Source organism: Chelonia mydas, chromosome 6, assembly GCF_015237465.2.
Source record: "Chelonia mydas isolate rCheMyd1 chromosome 6, rCheMyd1.pri.v2, whole genome shotgun sequence".
In the NCBI taxonomy this organism is placed as follows: domain Eukaryota; kingdom Metazoa; phylum Chordata; order Testudines; family Cheloniidae; genus Chelonia; species Chelonia mydas.
In genome coordinates this window covers 67,435,445-67,455,376 of record NC_051246.2, presented here as the reverse complement: position 1 = coordinate 67,455,376, position 19,932 = coordinate 67,435,445, and the positions used below count along the sequence as shown (strand labels likewise).

General features: G+C 43.2%; 1 protein-coding gene across 15 annotated transcripts in view; it reads right to left on the bottom strand.

Moving 5' to 3' along the window:
• PCNX1 (pecanex 1) overlaps positions 1-19,932 on the bottom strand; it is a 129,681-nt gene that overhangs the window by 16,403 nt on the left and 93,346 nt on the right. For all 15 annotated transcript variants that reach the window (XM_043548034.1, XM_043548036.1, XM_037900313.2 and 12 more), the window contains 10 exons: positions 18,537-18,714; positions 17,760-17,868; positions 16,954-17,083; positions 15,696-15,754; positions 13,504-13,719; positions 12,793-13,046; positions 10,406-10,636; positions 9,068-9,168; positions 8,157-8,307; positions 4,778-5,008 (listed from right to left, as the gene is read on the bottom strand). In XM_043548034.1, coding sequence (XP_043403969.1) covers positions 4,778-5,008; positions 8,157-8,307; positions 9,068-9,168; positions 10,406-10,636; positions 12,793-13,046; positions 13,504-13,719; positions 15,696-15,754; positions 16,954-17,083; positions 17,760-17,868; positions 18,537-18,714 — 1,660 coding nt within the window. The remainder of the gene's footprint in view (positions 1-4,777; positions 5,009-8,156; positions 8,308-9,067; positions 9,169-10,405; positions 10,637-12,792; positions 13,047-13,503; positions 13,720-15,695; positions 15,755-16,953; positions 17,084-17,759; positions 17,869-18,536; positions 18,715-19,932) is intronic.

Here is a 19,932-nt window from a genome sequence, read left to right as displayed (position 1 = left end):
CCTTGTGGAGTGTGCCGTTAGGGACAGAGCAGGGACTTTCATCAGATCATAGCATTTGTGGCTACAGGACATGATCCACTATGAAATTCTCTGGGCTGAGACTGAAAGACCCTTCATCCTGTCTGTAACAGCCACAAAAAATTGAGTCATTTTTCAAAATGGATTTAATTCTTTCTGTGTAGAAGGCCAGCGTGCGTCTGACATCTAGTTAGTGAAGCCTCTGCTACTGGTTTGTTGGCATGCAGTTTCAGACAGAAGACCAGAAAGAATAGGTCTTGATTACTATGGAATTATGAAACCATCTCTGGGATAAAGGCTGGGTGAGGCCATAACTCGACCTTGTCCTTGAAGAATACTGTGTATGGAGGTTCTGAAATAAGGGCTCTAATCTCGGATACCCTTTTGGCCGAAGTAATGGCCACCAGGAAAGCCACCTTCCAGGACAAATAGAGAAGAGAACGCATTGCCAATGGCTCGAATGGGGAACCCATGATCCTTGAGAACACCAGGTTGAGATTCCAAGGGGTACAACCTGTCAAGTCCCTTGGGAAACCTACTGCAGATCGAGTTTGCAAAGATGGAGCAGCCATTCACCCAGACGAAAAGCCGAAATTGCAGTCAGGTGGACACTAATCAATTAAACCAATAGCCCCTGCTGCTTCAGGTGTAGCAAGCAGTCCAGAATGAATGGCACTGATGATTGCATGGGCAAGACACCTTTCTACACTCACCAGATCAAGAACCTTTTCCAGTTTGCCAGGTACATAGTTCTAGCGGACGGCTTTCTACTCCCTAAAAGAGCTTCTCGAACCAGTCCGGAGCATGAGCTTCCAGGCCATAAGATGAAAAGCCTTGATGTTTGGGGGACGCAGGGGTCCTGGGATATTAGGTCTGGAACCTGTGGTAGTCAGATTTGTGTTTCTACTGATAGGTTCAAGAGTGTCATGAACCAGTGCTGGCGTGGCCAGGCCAGGGCTATCAGGATGACTCCTGCTCTGTCCCACCTGATCCTCAGCAAGCCCTTGTGTATGAGAGGAATGGATGAGAATGCATAGAACAGAAGTCCCGTCCAGGACAAGAGGAAGACATCTGTCAGAGATCCTGGACTGTGGCCCAGAAAAGGGCAGAACTGGAGACACTTCCTGTTGCACCTCGTTGCAAAAGGATCTATTTGGGGAGTTCCCCACTTCCGGAAGATGACTTGTAGGATCTCTAGGCGGATGGACCACTTGTAGTGGTTGGAGAAAACCCTGCTGAGGTGATCGGCAAGTTGGTTCTGAGAACCTGGCAATAGGTTTCCTTGAGGTGAATCAAGTGGGCTATGCAAAATTCCCATAAGCGAAGTGCCTCTTGGCACAGGTGAGAAGAGCGTGCTCCGCCCTGTCTGTTGATATAGAACATGGCTGTTGTGTTGCCTGTACAGACTGACATGCACCTGCCTGCTACATGGGTTTGGAATGCCTGGAAGGTCAGGCGAACTGCCCTGAGCGCTCTGACATTGATGTGCAACAAGAGCTCTTCCGGAGACCAGAGGCCCTGAGTCCTGAGGGAGTCCAAGTGAGGTCACCATCCCATTGCCAAAGAGTCTGATGAGAGACTGACAATTGGGGTCTTGAGAAAGGTATTCCTGCGCACACTGTTAGCAGGTCTAGCCACCAATCGTGGGAAGTAATCACCAATGGGGAAACTGTAGTGATTGAGTCTACATGATTTAGGTTTGGCGAGTATACTGACGCCAGCCATGCTTGGAGAGGTATGGGCTGAAGTCTCATGTGATGAGCCACATAGGTGCAAGACGTGATGTGGACCAGGAGCTGTAAGCAATTTTTTGCCATGATGACAGGGTGATTCTTGAGGCTTTCTGTAGGTTTTTTTATTGCTTGGAAGCATGCTTCTGGGAGAGAAGCTCTGGCCTGTACCAAGTCCAGAACTGCCCTGAAGAATTCTATCCTCTGGACCAGGAAGAAGGTGGATTTCTGTGCATTTATGAGCAGACCTAAGTTCTGGAAGGTCGACTGTATTAGTCTCACATCTGTCTTTACCTGGAGTCTGGATCGACTTTTCATCAGCCAATCGTCGAGGTACAGATAAACCTGAACCCCTTATCTCCTTAAGAAGGCTGCAACAACTGACATGCACTTCATGAATATCTGAGGGACTGCCGAGAGACAGAATGGGAGTGCCGTAAATTGGTAGTTCATGACAAATTTAAGGAACCTTCTGTGTCCCTGCAAGATGGCAGTGTGGAAATGTGTGTCCTTTAAGTCAAGGACAGCATACCAGTCCCCTGAATCCAAGGAGGGAATGATGGAGGACAAGGAGACTATGTGGAATTTCAGCTTCTTTATGAATTTGTTGAGGTTTCACAGATCCAGAATCAGTCTGAGACTGCCACTGGCTTTTGGGATTAGGAAATATCAGGAGTAGAACCCTCAATCCCTTAGCTCTGATCCCACTCTTAAGAGCGATTGCACCTCTTGGGTTAGAAGTTGTTTGTGAGAAGGGTCCCTGAAGAGGGATGGGGAGGGTAGGTGGCAAGGAGGGGAACAAAAAAACTGAAGGATGTATCCCACTGCGACCATGCATAGCACCCTATCAAAGTGGGATAACCAGTCCACAAAATCTGTGGAATTTGGATCCATAAACTCTTCCTGGTACATCGTCCTTGAGCGTCCCATCAAAAAGCCTGCTTTGACCCCACCAAGTGTCTGGGAGTGCAGCTACAGATGAAGTCTGTGGGGGAGGTTTCCTCCCATAGCCCCTGCTCTTCCTGTTGCTATAGTCCTGCCAAGCAGGCGGGAGGAAGAAGCAAGCTGTTTGCTGTGGCTATAGCGCTTCCTCGCTGGGGCCACAGTATGAAGGCCCAAGGACGTGGCCCTTGACTCTTAAAAACTGAAGTTTGGAGTCTTTCCACTCTGAAAAGATTGACGTACCTTCAAATGGCAGGTCCTGCAAAGTTTGTTGGACCTTGTGCAGCAAGCCCGAGGACAGCCCGATGTGGGTCGCACCTTAGCAGCGTCTCTCTGTCCCACTGACCTCAGTGTAGGTGATCCGCCTCTGTTGATCTTCCTTTGCTTCTTCCTAGGCATCAGTGACAGTGAACGGTGCCTGGGCTCTCTCGCATTCACATCCTTGTTTGGCACTGGGGATGACTGATGGTGCTGAGGTTCCTTAGGCATGGTCGGAGCATCTCACCTTGGTGCTGGATCTGGAGAATGGCACCGGGTGTCCCAAAGTGAAACCATGGTGCTTCTTACTGAGGCCAACGTACTCGGTGCCGAGTCCAAGTGGCCTTGCTCCAATGGAGGTCAGAGTGCTGCCTCCATGAGGATAGAGTGGAGTCTAGCATCTCTGTCTTTCTTGGTGCAGGCTTAAAATCCCTACACAGCTGAGCTTCCCCCAGACACTTGAGGCAGCTGGAATGGAGGTCACTCACAGGCATAGGCTTTTGACAAGATTCACAAGGCTTGAAACCTGGAGACTGAGGCAAGCCCTGGTTCTGGGGGTGGGCCGGTTAACCTCACTAACAGGGTTCCTAACTAACTAACTTAATAACTGAAACTTAACTAGTAAATACAATCAACTATATACAATAAGAGTAGAGAAAAGTTCACTAAGGAGTACTTGCAACAGCAAGAATGAGCCGAAGTTCCAGCGACTGTTGCAGGCCGTAAGAAGCAATTGGGTGGTCGGCAGGGTCCTTTATACCAAAGCTATGAGAGCGCGACTCCAGGGAGCAGCAGAGCCGACGGATACCACTGAGGTAAAAATGTTTCTTGTGGCGATGCTCATGGCAAGCACACACCTACATTGGAATGGACATGAGCAAGCACTCAAAGAAGAATTACATTATTATGGATAGAGCATGTAAAGTGTACGCAGCACTATACAACCAACCATCAAGCATTCACGCTCCCTGCTTCAAAGGACTCAATATATAGGCACAAGCTGCAAACAGTACAGAATAACGTGCACAAATACGGAATGGCAGGTGGGCTCTCTAATAGGAGCTGGATTCTAGTTTTTGAAGAGAGTGTGGCAGTTTGGCATATGTTAATTTAGGATTCTCTCACATACCTTGGGGGGGGCATACATAGAAAATGATATAAAGCAGATAAAAGGTCCATTTAAGAATGACACTTGAGTGGACAAAGGGGAGCAGCAGGAAATATAGCTGAAATCCAAAGTTATGGAGAGACCTGGAAGGAAAGCTTAAGCTTTGTTCAGAAGAGGGGGCATCTGTGTGAATACCGAAGGGGCGGAAGTAAAGCTATAGTCAGACTAAGGCTACATTTATCACTGTCATCTAAATGTAGATAAATTCAAAATTGCCACCAATAGTACAAGTCACAATATAGATATGCTTTCACGGGGCCATGTTTATACAATAGGAATATTATGCTGACTTTACAAGGTATTAGACACTTTCTAGACCTCATACACATAATGGACAAAAGGGCAATAAGAAGATAAACAATTAGGTCCAATGAAACTAACATAAAGGGACTGCTGAAACTGTGTTTTGCTGATATTGTCACTAGGTATTTTTAGAGATGACATTACACTTATTTTTCTGTCAATATTTAATGTTCATGGAAAGCACTATCTTGATAACCAATTAAATACTCTAGGACAGCCCAAGCAGTGACCGCTTACTGAGAAAGGTAACGGGCGGGGCTGAAGTAGTAGTTTTCTGTAATGATTAACCTAAATTCTAAAACAGCATGAAGCAGCACATCATATGTCCATTCAATGTGCATATACAATGAACACACACCTTGATTACTCTGAAACTGAGATAACGCTTGTTCAGCATGATGATTTTATATTCATTGGTGCCATCATCCATCACATGGCGGAGGGCAAGCAGGGAGGGAGAGTTGGAAAGGACAGCGCTCCTCCAGGCAGGGTCCCCTTCATGTGCTATAACCAGGTTTTGCTCATGGGACACAATGGCTTCATAGAGGACAGTAGGGTCATCGTATTCATCTGGGGAAGTGAAGTGATCCTGAACTCAAGAATAAAAGCATTATTTGAGAATGGCTTAGTGTCATAGATGCTAAATGAATAAAAAAAAAGTAGAGATTTCAGACCTCAGAAACTATAGATAATGCATTGAACAAAATTACAATAATCAAAAACAGATTCCCACCATTGTTTAGATGAGTTCATTATCCACCACATCAAATGTTTCTTTAAGTTTGGGGGTGGGAAGGATTTATCTAGTACTGGTAACAGTTTTTATAATTTTTATACTGATTTTATTGTGTATCTAGTCACATTGCCTATGGAGAGGTTTTGGTTCTAGTAAACTACTTCAGAGCTCAGAAGCCTTAAAGTTTAAAGCCAAAGAAGTAAAATACTGAATATTCAGTGAGAGGCTTCTTTTCAACGGTTGGTCTCATTTACAGTAAGAAAAACAAACACATGAATGTGTGTTCAACACCGACCCGCAGTCACACACTAAAAAGAAATCGGGTTTCAGACAAAACATCCTGTATACTTCATCATGCATTCAAAACATCATACTATTGCTAGCCACATATTTACAGGCTCCATTCAGTATTAAGTTATGGCTCTTTCTGATACAAAAGTACAGATTTAAATTCCAAAGGGCGAAGACCATGTTTAGGTTTTTCTTTTTTTTGTTTGCTTGTTTTAGTGCCTAGCACAATGAGGCCCCAATCCTGAGTGGAGATACTTCAGAGCACTACCACAACGCAAATGAAAAGTCACCAGTTATCTGTACTATGTATTTTTTAGTTCAAAGGGTTGTGTTTAAAAACATTTGTATTTTTATTTATATTTGTGTATATTCACTCATTTCTCCATATTCAGGTGCATACTTTGTAGTGGCCTACGTAATATCTTGAGACTATTTCAGGATTTGTAAATTGTAATCCTGCCACTTTCACCACAGAATCATAGAATATCAGAGTTGGAAGGGACCTCTGGAGGTCATCTAGTCCAACCCCCTGCCCAGAGCAGGACCAATCCTCAACTAAATCATCCCAGCCAGGGCTTTGTCATTTATATTACTTTATATTACTCTACTGAAGTTCTTTTCTGCATTTACACCTACCGTTTCTCATTTTATATACACTGCTAAATTAAGAGAATTCCATGATCTAATGGAACAAGCTAACTCAATTATTGCTATGCCATTGCATGATAGTTTTTGGTGACTTTCGGACATTGCAGTGATGCAAGCATGCAAGACAGCTGCAGCGGCACAGGAGCCAGCAAACAGAACTGTAAACGGCAGTTTGAGTGGGAGTTTGTAAGGGGAGTTTGGGGGGGAAGATTAAGAGCCAGGTAAAGGAACAGACAGGCTAGTGAAGGGAGTGAGTGGTGTTTTGGTGCTCGTTGGGGGTTTGTTTTGCTGTGGTGTTTTGGTTTGTGTTTCCCAGACTAACAGGACTTAGGTGAGACGGCTATGACAGACACAGAGGCAGCAGTGGTAGTGACCCAAGTAGTGGAAGACACAATGAAGATGACTGGATGTAGAAGCTGTGGCATGTACATGATCCTGGAGGGGGTACATGAAAAGAATTTCATCTGCATGAAGTGCCGCCTGATAGGGCTGATGGAAGAGAAGATCCGAGGATTGGAGATGCAGGAGGAGACTCTGGTTGAGTTTAGAAGGGGGTTCGAGTGGATGATGCAGCAAAGACATGAGGAGGCTGAAGGGAAAAGATCAGACTTGCAGATGGAAACAGGACCGAAGAACTCTGAGGGGATACTGCTGGGTGAGGATTCTCATGTGGCTAAGAGAACCAGGCAGAGGAAAAGACGGGGCAGTGAAGGAGAAATAGAGCTCAGGAACAGTTTTGCGGAGTTGGAAAACGAAGAAGGGGCACAGCAGGTGGCCACTGAAGGTGAGAGGGCAAGGAAGAAGAGAAGAGCAGATAGTCCTTTAGGAAGAGGGCGAGAGTCAATGGAGATAACACCACCAAATATGAGCTCCAGGAGGATACGGTATGGGTTGCAGAGGATTGCAAGGGACAATAGGAATCAAGAGGACTTGCAGCCAGATGGAACAGGGGATAGACTGGAGAATCACACCATCACCAGGAAAAGGCAGGTCTACGTGATTGGGAATTCATTACTGAGAAGAATAGACAGGCCTGTAACAACGGCTGATCCAGAGAACAGAAGGGTGTGCTGTCTGCCAGGTGCTAAGATACGGGATGTGGACCTGAGGCTGAAGAGGATCCTAACGGGAGTGGAAGAGAATCCATTGATTATCCTTCATGTGGGAACAAATGATACGGCCAGATTCTCGCTGGTACATATCAAGGGAGACTATGCCAGGCTGGGGAAGACGCTTAAGGAAATTGAGGCTCAGGTGATCTTCAGTGGGATTCTGCCTGTTCCTAGAGAAGGGCAACAAAAGTGACACAAGATTATGATGCTCAACAGATGCTCAGGCAGTGGTGCTATAAGGAGGGCTTTGGGATGTATGGCCACTGGAAAGCATTCATGGACAGAGGACTGTTCTCTCAGGATGGACTTCACCTGAGTAAGGAGGGAAACAGACTTCTAGGATGGCAGAAGGCACAATTGATCAAGAGAGCTTTAAACTAGGAATTCGGGGGAGATGGTTGGGAGACGTCCAGGTAATCTCCACGCCAGATTTTCTCTTTGAGAGAGAAGAAAACGAAGTAAGAAAGGATACAGCCGTGGGTAGGAGAATGGACATACGGCAGAAGGGCAGTGTGGATACCAATCTAATAGGTAATATTGGCAGTAGAATGTCTGTGCCTGACATGGGGCACTTAACAAGCGAGGATTTCATGTCCTTAGCGCTATTCAAAACACAGAGAGGGGAAGGAAGAATGATTGAATGAATGAATTCCCAAAAAGGGAACAGGGCCAGTCAGGCAAGCCAATGAGTTTGACGAGGCAGAGATTATATTGTCTTAACTGAACATGGTTTCACCTCAGTTTGATTAGCCCTATAAACATTTAAAACACTGTCTTTAAAAACATATTATAGACTTAGCTAGCTCTACCCAACACACTTATCTTAAACAGGATTTAAAGCTTGCTATGCTGGCCAGGCAAGCTGTGTGGAAAACTGCTCCATATATCACAATTTAATCAATCAGCATGGACAGAGCCAAAAAACATACATCCCCCGTTAACCTTATTACCTGATGTAGTTTGAGTGACATGCGTATTCCGGGAACCACCACTTTCCTCAGCAATTCCATGTCAGCAAAGATCCATTCATCTCGGACTGAAGAGATACGGAAGTCGCCCTTAAACAGGGCATGCAGCCCATACAGGAAAGATTCCAAATTACTGTTTGGGATGGAAAGTAACCCCAAAACATTAACATATTTAAAAACATCCATATACAGCATCCCTTCCTTACATCAGTAGAAATATTGATTTACATAATGTAACACTGAACTGTAGAGACAGGTACAGTTGTGATAGTCCTCTGTACACATATGAACATAAGAATGGCCACACTGGGTCAGACCAATGGTCCATCTGGCCCAGTATGTGGTCTCCCGACAGCTGCCAATGCCAGATGCTTCAGAGGGAATGAACGGAACAGGGCAATTATTGAGTGAGCCATTCTCTGTCATCCAGTCTCAGCACCTGGCAGTCAAAGGCTTAGGGACACCCAGAGCATGGCATTGCATCCCTCATCCTCTTGGCTAATAGTCCTCCATGAACTTTTATATATAGGCTTCATGCTTGGAGCAAGGAATGAAGTTCAATTTCAAAACTTGATTAATCCTGCTCATTTTTCAGCAGATATCATGGACAAGAAAGGCATGAAGGCCCTCCACTTCACTACTCTCAACTTCCATTAGTTAAGGAAGTGAGATGTTCGGCTACAAGTCTTCCGCATCCTTCATTTGCTGAATCTTGGCACATCTTCACTGGATCATCCACAATATTTATGAAGGAGGGTGGCCTAGAGTATCTGTTCATTTTGGGGGTCCATGAGGAACACTGCTTTTGTATGAAGAGTTAGCCATTACCCCAAACCTAGATGCTCGCAGGATCCCCTCCTCCAAAATCCTTGAAAAGAAGAGCGTAGTATTACCTAGACATATGATGGGAAGCAGTCCCCAAAGCTCTCCGCCCCAGAACACACAGTCCGTAACAAAGAGTCACCAAGGAGGAGTCTTTATCTGCATCCAGCGGCTGGTAGTAATAAATACATAAAAAAAAATAAAGAGTCATGTGGAGAAGATAGGGAGAGATTCATACTATAGCAAAGTGTATGCTGACAGGAGGAGTGACAAAAAGGCAAATACAGAAAGCTACCAGAAATCAACTTCCAGTGGCACTTATGTTAAATAAAAATGGGTTGGCACTCAGAAGCACCCGAATTCAAATTAGGGGTTCTTACAGTGCTTTGTAAACGCTGCCTTACTAATGAGATTTGTACAGAAAAGCACTACATTTGCGATTTGAATTAGTCGCAAGCTGAATGCATGTACATACTATCCTGCATGCATACTCTGTTCTTGAATTCTAGGATAATTCAAGATAATTCTCTCGGCAGTAAAATGTCGTGTATCCAAGTTATTATATCTGCTTTCCACCACCCCCACAAAATAATTGCCAAGTGATGATCATGTAATACAGGCAGACAGTTTTCTTTGATGGCCATTCTCCACATCTAAAAAAGGTTTCAAATATTATACTTCCTAGAAGAGGCCTCCTTTTAGTCACTTACCTCCAGTGGAGCTCCCCAACTCTAAAGACCCAGGTACTTCACTAAATCGAAAGGATCAGGAGACGCTTTTACCCACTCCCTGAAAGACCACGTCTATCCATGGTCAAACCACACATTTGAGAATTTAAATAAGCAGACAGATGCCAGTGTAATTCTCTAGACACACTTTTGTATAAACTTCCTTAAAAGGGTGCGGGAGGTTTGGAGAGATGACAAAGAAGCTAGGAGATGAAGTGCTCATCTGGATGAAGTGGTCCAGAGAAGAGCTTCAAATTTGACCATGAGGTACCTAGCAATGCTTTGGGCAGTCGATTTTACGTACTATAGAGGAAATTATTTTGCAGTTGGGGTTGTTTTGAACATTAGGGAACCATGGCTATTCTAAGATCATTCTTCTCTGCCTAAACAGAGGCCCAATCAAGCCAAATTATATTGTGTGATTTGGTCGCCTCCTCCTTTCCCTAGTGCACTTCCAACTACATAATACACTACTTGCAATCTAAGACTAATTTGAACTTTGGTCTCAAGAGATCAAAGTCAAAGCATTAACTCATCAACCCAAACCCAAGGTAACACTTTCCTACAAATCAATTTGAAATCTAAGTTTCAATAGACAGTTAAATCCAACGCTACCAAAGAACATATGTAAGAGACTTTCCTAGAAAAGTTTAATAGTTCTGGTCACTCAGTCATGCTTACCTTTTCTCTTCGGGAGCAGCAGTACTCTATCCAGTTGAGGTAAGTCATACAGAAACTCTCTCTGGAGACCCCTGCTAGATGGTGGTCATAATCCTCATCAATATTTGGATTAAATGTAGGGTCCACATCAACATAGTTGCAGTCTGCACATGGCTGTAATCCTTCCTGCATTGTCTCATTAGCTAACCATTCCTCCAGCTTGGGGGAGGTTGTGACATAATAGATAATGCCCTGAAATGGTACAAGTTGAAAATATTATGACCTATACTACATATCCAGGAAATAATTTAAATCTAATTTGTTGTATTAAATTGTATATTTCTCTGTTACACACGAGGATGGAAATAGCACCCCACACTGTTTGAAAGTGCACAGGTTTAATTAGTGCGGGATTTGTGACAGGCCTGTTTGTTTAGTATGTTTTTTAAAAAGGACTGAATTTAATGTTTTTAGTTAAGAAAAAACAAACTTCAAGCCCTTCTGGCAGCAAAGAGAGCCTTCTAAATGTGAACCATAAGTTTGACAAGTGTTTCAAGGCCAGATTTATTTACCCCTCAGAAGTATGAAAGGTTATGATCGTATTTGAGACAGTCTGCGTATCGATCTTTTGAAGAGATCAAGGCCTGTTGGCTCAGGGTGACCAGTGAAGATCTGGCAACTAGCATCTTTCTGCAGAAGTAGACATTTTCCAGGGAGTCTTTGGCCAATATTTTCCCTCTACCACTGTTATGCAGTGATGTGCATGACAGTGGCCTTCTGCCCTCACTCCTCCATCCCAGAGGTGGCTGCATTTCAAAGATGGTGCCTGTACATACTTAATAGAGAGTTTTGGGATTGAAGAGACCACAAGTATAATTTCCTATCATTAACACAAAACAGTATTTACTTGCATCCTTTGCAAGCAATGAGAGGATGGCAGGCTCCATACATTCCCCCAGGTTCAAAAAGGCCCATCTTAGTTTTGGATTTGCAATAACTAATTACAGAAATATTTTTAACAACATTTTCCTGCACTCTTACTGCAAATAACCTTAACAAAAGGTGCACTGACCCAGATCTAAAACAAAGAAAATGATTGTTCAAAGGTATCAATCGAACAGCAAGGAGGAGTTTTGGGGTTTGGATATTATGTAGTGGTGGGGGGACGGGACTTTCTTCCTTCTTCGGCTCTGTCCTGCCCAGATTCATATTTGGGTAATTACCTTCTGTACCCTAAGCTTCCACTGATGTTTCAGTTGGATACAGTAGTCATTCTCTGTCCTAGATTGTGTTACATGTGTTAAATAGCTGTTACACTTTACCACAAGGCATGTCTACATTTGGAGCTGGATGCGTGATTCTCAGCTCGAGGAGACATACTCACACTAGCTCCCTGCACTATAAATAGGGCCCTACCAAATTCACGGTCCATTTTGGTTAATTTCATGGTCAGAGGATTTTTAAAATCATAAATTTCATGATTTCAGCTATTAAAATCTGAAATGTTACAGTGTTGTAATTGTAGGGGTCCTGACCCAAAGAGGAGTTGGTGGTGGTGGTGGTGGGGAAGTTAAAAAGTTATTTTGAAAGTTTAGTTGGTCCTGCTTTGAGCATGGGGTTGGACTAGATGACCTCCTGAGGTCTCTTCCAACCCTAATCTTCTATGATTCTGTAATTGTAGGGGGACTTGCAGTACTGCTACCCTTATTTCTGTACTGCTGCTGGTGGCAGCGCTGCCTTCAGAGCTGGGCAGCTGGAGAGCGGCGGCTGCTGGCCAGGATCCCAGCTCTGAAGGCAGAGCCACCACCAGCAGCAGCAGCACAGAAGTAAGGATGACTGGGCCCTCAGTCAGCAGCTGCCACTCTCTGGCTGCCCAGCTCTGAAGGCAGCTGCGCAGAAGTAAGGGTGGCATAGTATGGTATTGCTACCCTTACTTCTGTGCTGCTGTTGGCAGGGTGTTGCCTTCAGAACTGGATGCCCGGCCAACAGTTGCCACTCTCCAGCTGCCCAGCTCTGAAGGCAGTGCAGAAGTAACTGTGGTAATACTGGGACCCTCCTAAAATAACCTGTAACCCCCCAGCAACTCCCTTTTGGGTCAGGACCCCCAGTTTAAGAAACGCTGGTCTCCCCTGTGACACATTTTTCATGGCTGTGAATTGGTAGGACCCTAGCTATAAATCACACCCCCAGCTCAACGTGTAGACATTTTCTCAAACCAGCAGTTCTCCTTTGGTGAATGAGAGATTCGTGTATTCATAGCTTATATCGCATTGTGTAACCCTCCACTTGAAAGACACTATATATACACAAAGTGTTAACAGTTCATGCTTCCAATTCCCCAAAATAACATTATGTTAAAGGACAGCTGAATTCCCCCACAGCCGCGATTGCTAGGTGCAGAGCCATACCTTCACATAATAAGTGGTGAGAATTTTTCGAAGATCAAAGACTTGAAGCATGGAAGCGGCACTGTTGTCTGTGATGCTGTAGCCTTCCAGAACATACTTTGTCACAAGCACTTCCCATGCCAGCCAGCGTTGGCCAAAGGTAGTATTGAATGAAAGCATATGTGGGATGTGGCCAGGTTCACAGCAACAAAACCCTTCATCTTCCTCTACCCCTTCAGTGATGGCCTCTACTTCTCGTTGCTGACAGTAAGTGCCTTAGGGGATGTTAAGAAAAGTAAGAATTTAGATGACTAATCTGAAGATAATTGATATTTTAAAAAGTTTGAGACACCAGAATACATCAAATTATGTTTCTGTTAACAGCAGGTAAATTAAACTACTGTTTCTAGCTTAACTATTTAATGAAAAAAATTAAAATTGCTTAGTTTTAATTTACCACTCTATATTCAAACATGCAACTCAGGTATAGGAAAAGAGGGTAAGTGTCAATCATTGTACCTGTAATACATTAAAATGTAATGAGAAACCTATATTAGCTCTGTTATAGAACTCTGTGTCCCCTCTTATGTAAGTGAGAGAAAACCAGAGACCCTGAAGCCCAAGTTCACAGCCACTGGTTTAGAGAACCAAACTGTAAATAAGTTAAACTTTTCAAAAAAGAGTCAATTTGGTAAGTCAATCAAATGGGTAATCAAAGCACAGAACTCTTACCTCTGAATTCAAGCCCCCTCAGCTGGAAGGTGACCAGACCATTTCCTATCTCTATAAGGTGTACTAGTGCATTGAGGTAGTCAGAAGCTAGGATGAAGCAGTCCCCAGTACTGTAGTTCCCCCACCGCCCCAGCAACAGGTCTCCACACAGGCTGTGCTGAAGGGAACGGGTTAAATGCTCATAGAAGATTGAATTCAGGTTGTTATCATCTGAACCTACAGGAAAAACCCAAGCTTCTATCAATTAAAACTTGTACTTTGCCATCAAGAAAATATAGGAGTGAATGTAATGTTATTTCAAAGATCTCAATCTCTTTTTATGGAGGCAACTATTCAACTAACTGAAATTCATTCTGAATGGACTGATAGGTTAATCAGTTTTGGTTTTTTGTTTGTGATCTCCAAGCCGCTCCTTCAGTTTCACTCATACTACTCCCATATGCCTAACTCCATGCAGTGCTGTGCTTAAGCACACAGGCACAAAGGAATCAAGCAACTATCAGCAGTCCTACTTTAGGATGCAACCGCCCTGGTACCTAGATACCCTTTAAGCAGTGCTCAGTTCCCAAACTGCCCTTGTTCATAGCACTCAGAAACCCCACAGAAAACAAAACAGCTGTGCGGGTACTGCAACAGGAAGGGGAGAAGTAGGTAGGCATAGAAAGAAGAAAAACAAGGCAGAGTACATGGTACACCTCTACCCCGATATAACGTGACCTGATAGAACACGGGTTCGCATACAACGCGGTAAAGCAGGCCTCCCCTCCCCCCCCGGGTCTGGGAGGCAGGAGCTGTGGGGGGGGGCACTTTTGGGGGCCCCGTAGGCACAGAGTGGCTCAGGTGATTAGCGGGGGGCTGGGAGCAGCCCGCTCCACTTCCCTCACCCCGGCCCGCGCCGTGCCGCTCGGAGGAGGGGGCTTGGGGAAAGGGATCCCCCGCTGCACTCACCGGCAGCAGCGGAAGCGGAGCAGCCCGGCCCCAGCCCGCTCCACTCTGCCAGCTCCCAGCCGCAGCACTACACTTCCTGCCATCGGTGAGTGCGGAGGGCGTCCTTTCCCCAACCTCCCCGCACTCACCAATGGCAGGAAGTGGAGTGCTGCGGCTGGGAGCCGGCAGAGTGGAGAGGGCTGGGGCCACACTGCTCTGCTTCCCGCCACTGCTGGTGAGTCAGGGGGCGGGGGTGTGGACAGGGGTTGGGGCAGTCAGGGAACAGAGGGGTTAGGTAGGGGGTGGGGTCCTGGGGGCGGTTAGAGACGGGGGGTCTCTGGGGGGGACGGTTAGGGGACAAGGAGCAGGGGGGCCAAAGCAAGTTCGATATAACGCGGTTTCACATATAACGCAGTAAGATTTTTTGGCTCCCGTGGACCGTGTTATATCGGGCTAGAGGTGTAGTTTGGGGAAGAGCTGGAGAAAAGGGGATGTGAGGGCAGACAATAGAATGGCAGAAAGGAAAAAAAGAGGAGGAAAAGAAGGTATCAGAAAATACAGCTGTGACGAGTAAGGAAGAGTTGACCACTAATCTAAAAAAATTGCTTCCACCTTTGCAGTTGTGTGGTTTAGCAGGAAGGGTACTGGTGGAGCTTGATCAGTTCATTTTCAAAAGAAAGAGGTCCTCATTCCATCATTGGATCAATTGGTTTGTTTTGCACACAGAATAAAATGTAAACTTATGCCTCTGTCTAGGTGATTGAAACTACTCCCTAATTGTTCAGACATAACAATAAAAAACCCCTAATGGCTAGGGTATAGACACTGTCCATAGTTAAAGCCACAGTTAAGCTAGTAGGCACTTTAGTGTCAAAGTACATTGAGTTTACTTCTGTAATAATTCCCTTCCCCAGCTAAAGCAAAAGCCCCTGAAGATTAACTATATTTATAAAAGAGACAGGTATTTCCCCCCACATAAATTAGATTACAGAGTTCTTCACAGGTGCTGTGTATATAAATACACACAAGTCAAATACTTTAAAAGAAACCCAATTATAAGCTGAGCTACATGTACTACACTCATAACATTCAGCGTAGGAGGTGAACCTCACCTTGATATACAAACAAATTTTTATTTCTGTCATAAGGAGTTCCCAGACACAGAATGGAAGTTGATGTGTGTCCCTTTCATGTTAGTAATATCTGTACATGACAGACTCACACCTCCACTCTGTACCATTTCAACCAAAAAGCAGGAGTATTACCTGGATTTCTATCAAGCTGGGAAGCAAGTCTTGTGTTTGAATGGTCCACACGCTTTGTGCTGAAGACAACAAAATTAAAACAAAAACATGTTTAAGAATTTTTCGTACGACAGGAGAATATAGAGAAAGGAGTTGTAAATGATGCTGTACCGAGGAAAAGATTTTTTTAGGATAGCTTTGAAAGCTTTGCCTGCAATTCTTCTTTACATTCAACTTAGGATCCTGCCCATACATAACAATGCCTTTTAGCCGTAGTAGTGTTAGAATCTAATACACCGACGCTCTCACCTTTGCCCACAAAAAGCCAGTTAAGGTAGATAGTTTCTAAGTTCTGCATGAAGTTTTAGCTATGTTACTTGCATTGAAGTCAATAGAAGTAGCAAAGCTAACACTTGGCTGTGCTCAAAGTTGACTTTTCAGTGTGGCACTAGTAGTTAAGAAGGACAAGTGCTGCTCCATTTTAGTTCTCCTCACCCAAAAACTGCCATTATGTTGGCTGAAGGAGAAACCCAAATTTGTACACCAGGTTTTAAAAGCAAGGTCTTGAAAGTATTCAACTCTGACAAGTGACTATAAATGACACCTAGGTTTCATTGATATTTATTGCCAGTGACTCGACATGAAACTTGCTCATTTTACATGTGAAATGATTTTCCCCTTAAATGCTAGTACCACAAGCTCATCCTGCCATTCCTGGGTTTTTTCTGGCTCAGGCAACATCAACAGTAAAAGATTCTTACCTCAATGATACCTGCATAACCCCACTGTTTCAGTCTAAGGGAAGGTTTAATTGAAGGTAATATCTTACCTGAAGAATCTTTTATTGGTGGTGGTGCATAAGCCTAGAACTGACATCGACTAAGATATGAGGATGAGTTTTTGGCTTTGGGAGTTAGGAAAAAAAAGTTTTACCTGTAAAATGAGCAAATGTGAAGTGGAGTTACTAGTACAAATAAGGAACCCTCAAATGCCCTTTGTATACAGTCACTTTTCAGACTCAATTTTCCCTTAAAATTTCTGTCATTTTGGAGCTTAAATTATTCAGTGTAGTGTAAGCACTGTCAGTGTTGAAACAGCTGCTATGATGTTTCAGAAAAATAATACACTTGTATGAAAATATTAAAAGCCACGAACAAGTTCTCTCTAAAAAAAAATCATAGCACCTAGAAATACAGCAAAACAAAAAGACCACATTCAGTCACAGCTTTCTCTATTAAACACAGCTGAGATGGCTTCTTAATGGCTTAACTTCACCCACTTGTAGTCTCTTTCCCAGAATTTGACAGGTCTGACATATGAAGTGATGAATATTGCACTTCCCAGAAAGGGGTTCAGTGGGGTGGAGAAGAAAGCTGACACAGCCGCTTGGACGAACAACATTGCAGAATCTGTGGGGTGACAGGGTTAAGGAAGCCAAGACTACCGCGTGGTTCTTTTGCAAGCTCTTATGTAGCACTTTAAATCATCAGATCTCAAAACGCTTTACAAAAAGGAAAGTAAGTATCATTATCCCCATCTTAGAGAGGGGAAAGTGAGGCACCGATGTTGGCACCAAGTAAGAACAAAGCAAGATCTCCCAAATCCCTCATGTATTATATAAAGAAAAAAATTATTCAGCAATAAGGGGCACCATTTTATTTTATTTTTTTTTTTTGGTCAAACAGGAAAAACAAGACTAGAATTGCACATGGCAACTCTTATTCTGGAACTTCTGTATTAAATGAGAATCAACACCTGACCCAGAACAGTCAACAAAGTGCAAGTCTCTATCTGCGGATAAGAGGCTTGAAACTATGAACTACAGACTGGAGATAAGTGTTAAAAAAAGGGAAATGTTGGTCAGTCCTACAATTTTTCCAATGGAATAACCTGGTCTAGGTCTTTTCTGTGATGGAACTGTTCTAGTTTTACTAGTATATCCAGACGGCAAGTGCATATAGTTGTCAATCACATTCATTAGGCAGGATAACGTATTCTCTAGGTTTAATTAATTAAGAATAATACAGTAAGAGTCAAAGTATAAATAGATGTAATTAACAACAAGTTGGAATCTTCAAAGGATACGCGGCACAGCAAAGGGCTGGGCAAAAGCATGGAAAGCAGATCCCCAGGTGATCTGCCAAGGAGCAATATAAGTATACACAAATCTCAATTTATAAAAGAGTTCCCAAAGCTAGAGAGAAAAGGGGAGAAGATAAAATATATAAATCATTTTGTGACTTAACTGAAATCAGAGTGTTTTACATATGAACTTCTCAAAGGAAAATGCATATAATTTTGACTTGCAGTAAGATATACACTTACCAATATAATTTTGTATTAATTTGTTATAAAACACTCCTTTATATAGATATTGAACAATCACAACAGTAAAACAGATAAACATTAAACGAGTCTCAAACTACAGTAGAACATAATTTTGGGAAAAAAGTAAACAGTTTTAGTCATAAAAATAGAACCAAATATTGGGCTAAAACAGAGTTTCCCCCATCAATCTCACTGGTTCACTATCAGTGCTTTGGAAAACTACTGGTCTTGTAAGCACTTGAACTGGTCTGCCGAAGTGCATCTAGCCATACTAAATCACATAATTCACATCTTCTCTGCTCCAAGGAAGTGCTGGGACTTTAAAAGAACAGATACCGTAACACATGCCAAGGCCAAAACATTAATACTGGGAAGCAGAGATTCCCAGCTATCCAATAGTATATGGTCATTTATTCATAGCACGGATGACTTGGGAGATTACATAACCACCAGTAGGATTTTCATTCCTTGGATTCTCAAATATGATGATCTGAAATACTCAGTTTCAGGGTGTGTAATTTTGTGTAAAGTTACCTTGCTGAAGAGTATGGACATGAAGAAGAGGTCAAGCAGCATGGTCTCAGAAAAACTTTTGTAGTCAAATGTAAAGAAGAGCACTGTGAAAACAACAGTGACATACTGGCAGGTTGGGTTGCTGAAAGAGGAACGCAACAACTTCAAACCAGCTATGGTGATCATTAAAGTGCCAATCCTACAAAAGGAGCGCAGAAAGAAAAGTTACTCATCTGCAGTCTACTGCTTACCTGCTGTTAAGCAATTGCAGTTTCTTCACATTCAATGCTTAATAGACATGTTAAGGTTTTTTAGGTTATGACTATAGTCTCTCCTTCATTATTCTGAATTCAATCAACATTCTACAATAACAATATTAGCACAATCTGTGGGATAGTCTTCCTAAGAGATCTAGCAAAAAACCCACGTGTGACAGATGTGGAGCTGATATGTAATGATGTCATGAATATTGAGAGGCAATTTTATGAACACTGTGACAGGGTCAAGGAAGGAACGTTTATTGTGCACTGGTTATTAGAATTTGCTGTATGATACTGGACTAACCTATATTAGGGGTGATGGAATATTATACACCTATAATGCTCAAATTCAATGAGGTTTGTGTATGAAGATGTGACAATGGCTTCCCAGACAAGAGCTCCCCAGAAAACACTTAAAGACAATGAGAAAAGCAGTTAGCTTCAAGGATCCAGTCTCCAGTGAGTTGCAAAACATTTTCTGCAAGAACTGGGAGTTACTCGATGAAAGGGCTACAAACATTTCAAGTGTTATTTGATTCCTACAAAACTAAGGAGGCAACTGGCTGACATGGAGAGATTCTGCACAGGGAATTTAAAGAAGTTAAGTCTTCCCAGATCCCCAAAGCCTTAGGGAAAGACTATATATGCATACAATCAGTTTTGTTGTTTTAAGATCTGTTTTCTCTAAAAGGCTGTTGTTCTAAATAAATATCATCTTGCTTTAAGGAGGCCATTTGGTCACTGTATTAACCTTTGATATTTCTCTCTGAGGGACCAGAGCCACAGTCAGACCTGCTGGAATAATCACAGTGCCAACCGAGTGCAGTAAAGGCCAGTCTGACAGCAGAACTCCTCTGTGGTTCCAAACGGCGCCACATGACAACTAAAGGAGAGGTGAGAGGTGCATTTAGCCTAGTAACTGTGACATCATGGCTTGGGTTTTTTAAGATTTAAATGGACAAAATACCAGAGGGATTAGTTCTGCATTGGCATGGATAGGCTGGATGGTAATAGAACTATTCTATCTCCGATATCTGCAATTTGATACATTACCAGAAAATTCTGTGGCTTGAAATCTGCATAGCATTTGATATGATCTGAGGGGTCCTTTTTAACAAATCAGAAAACTCAATTTTATGATTTCTCATTTAAAAAGT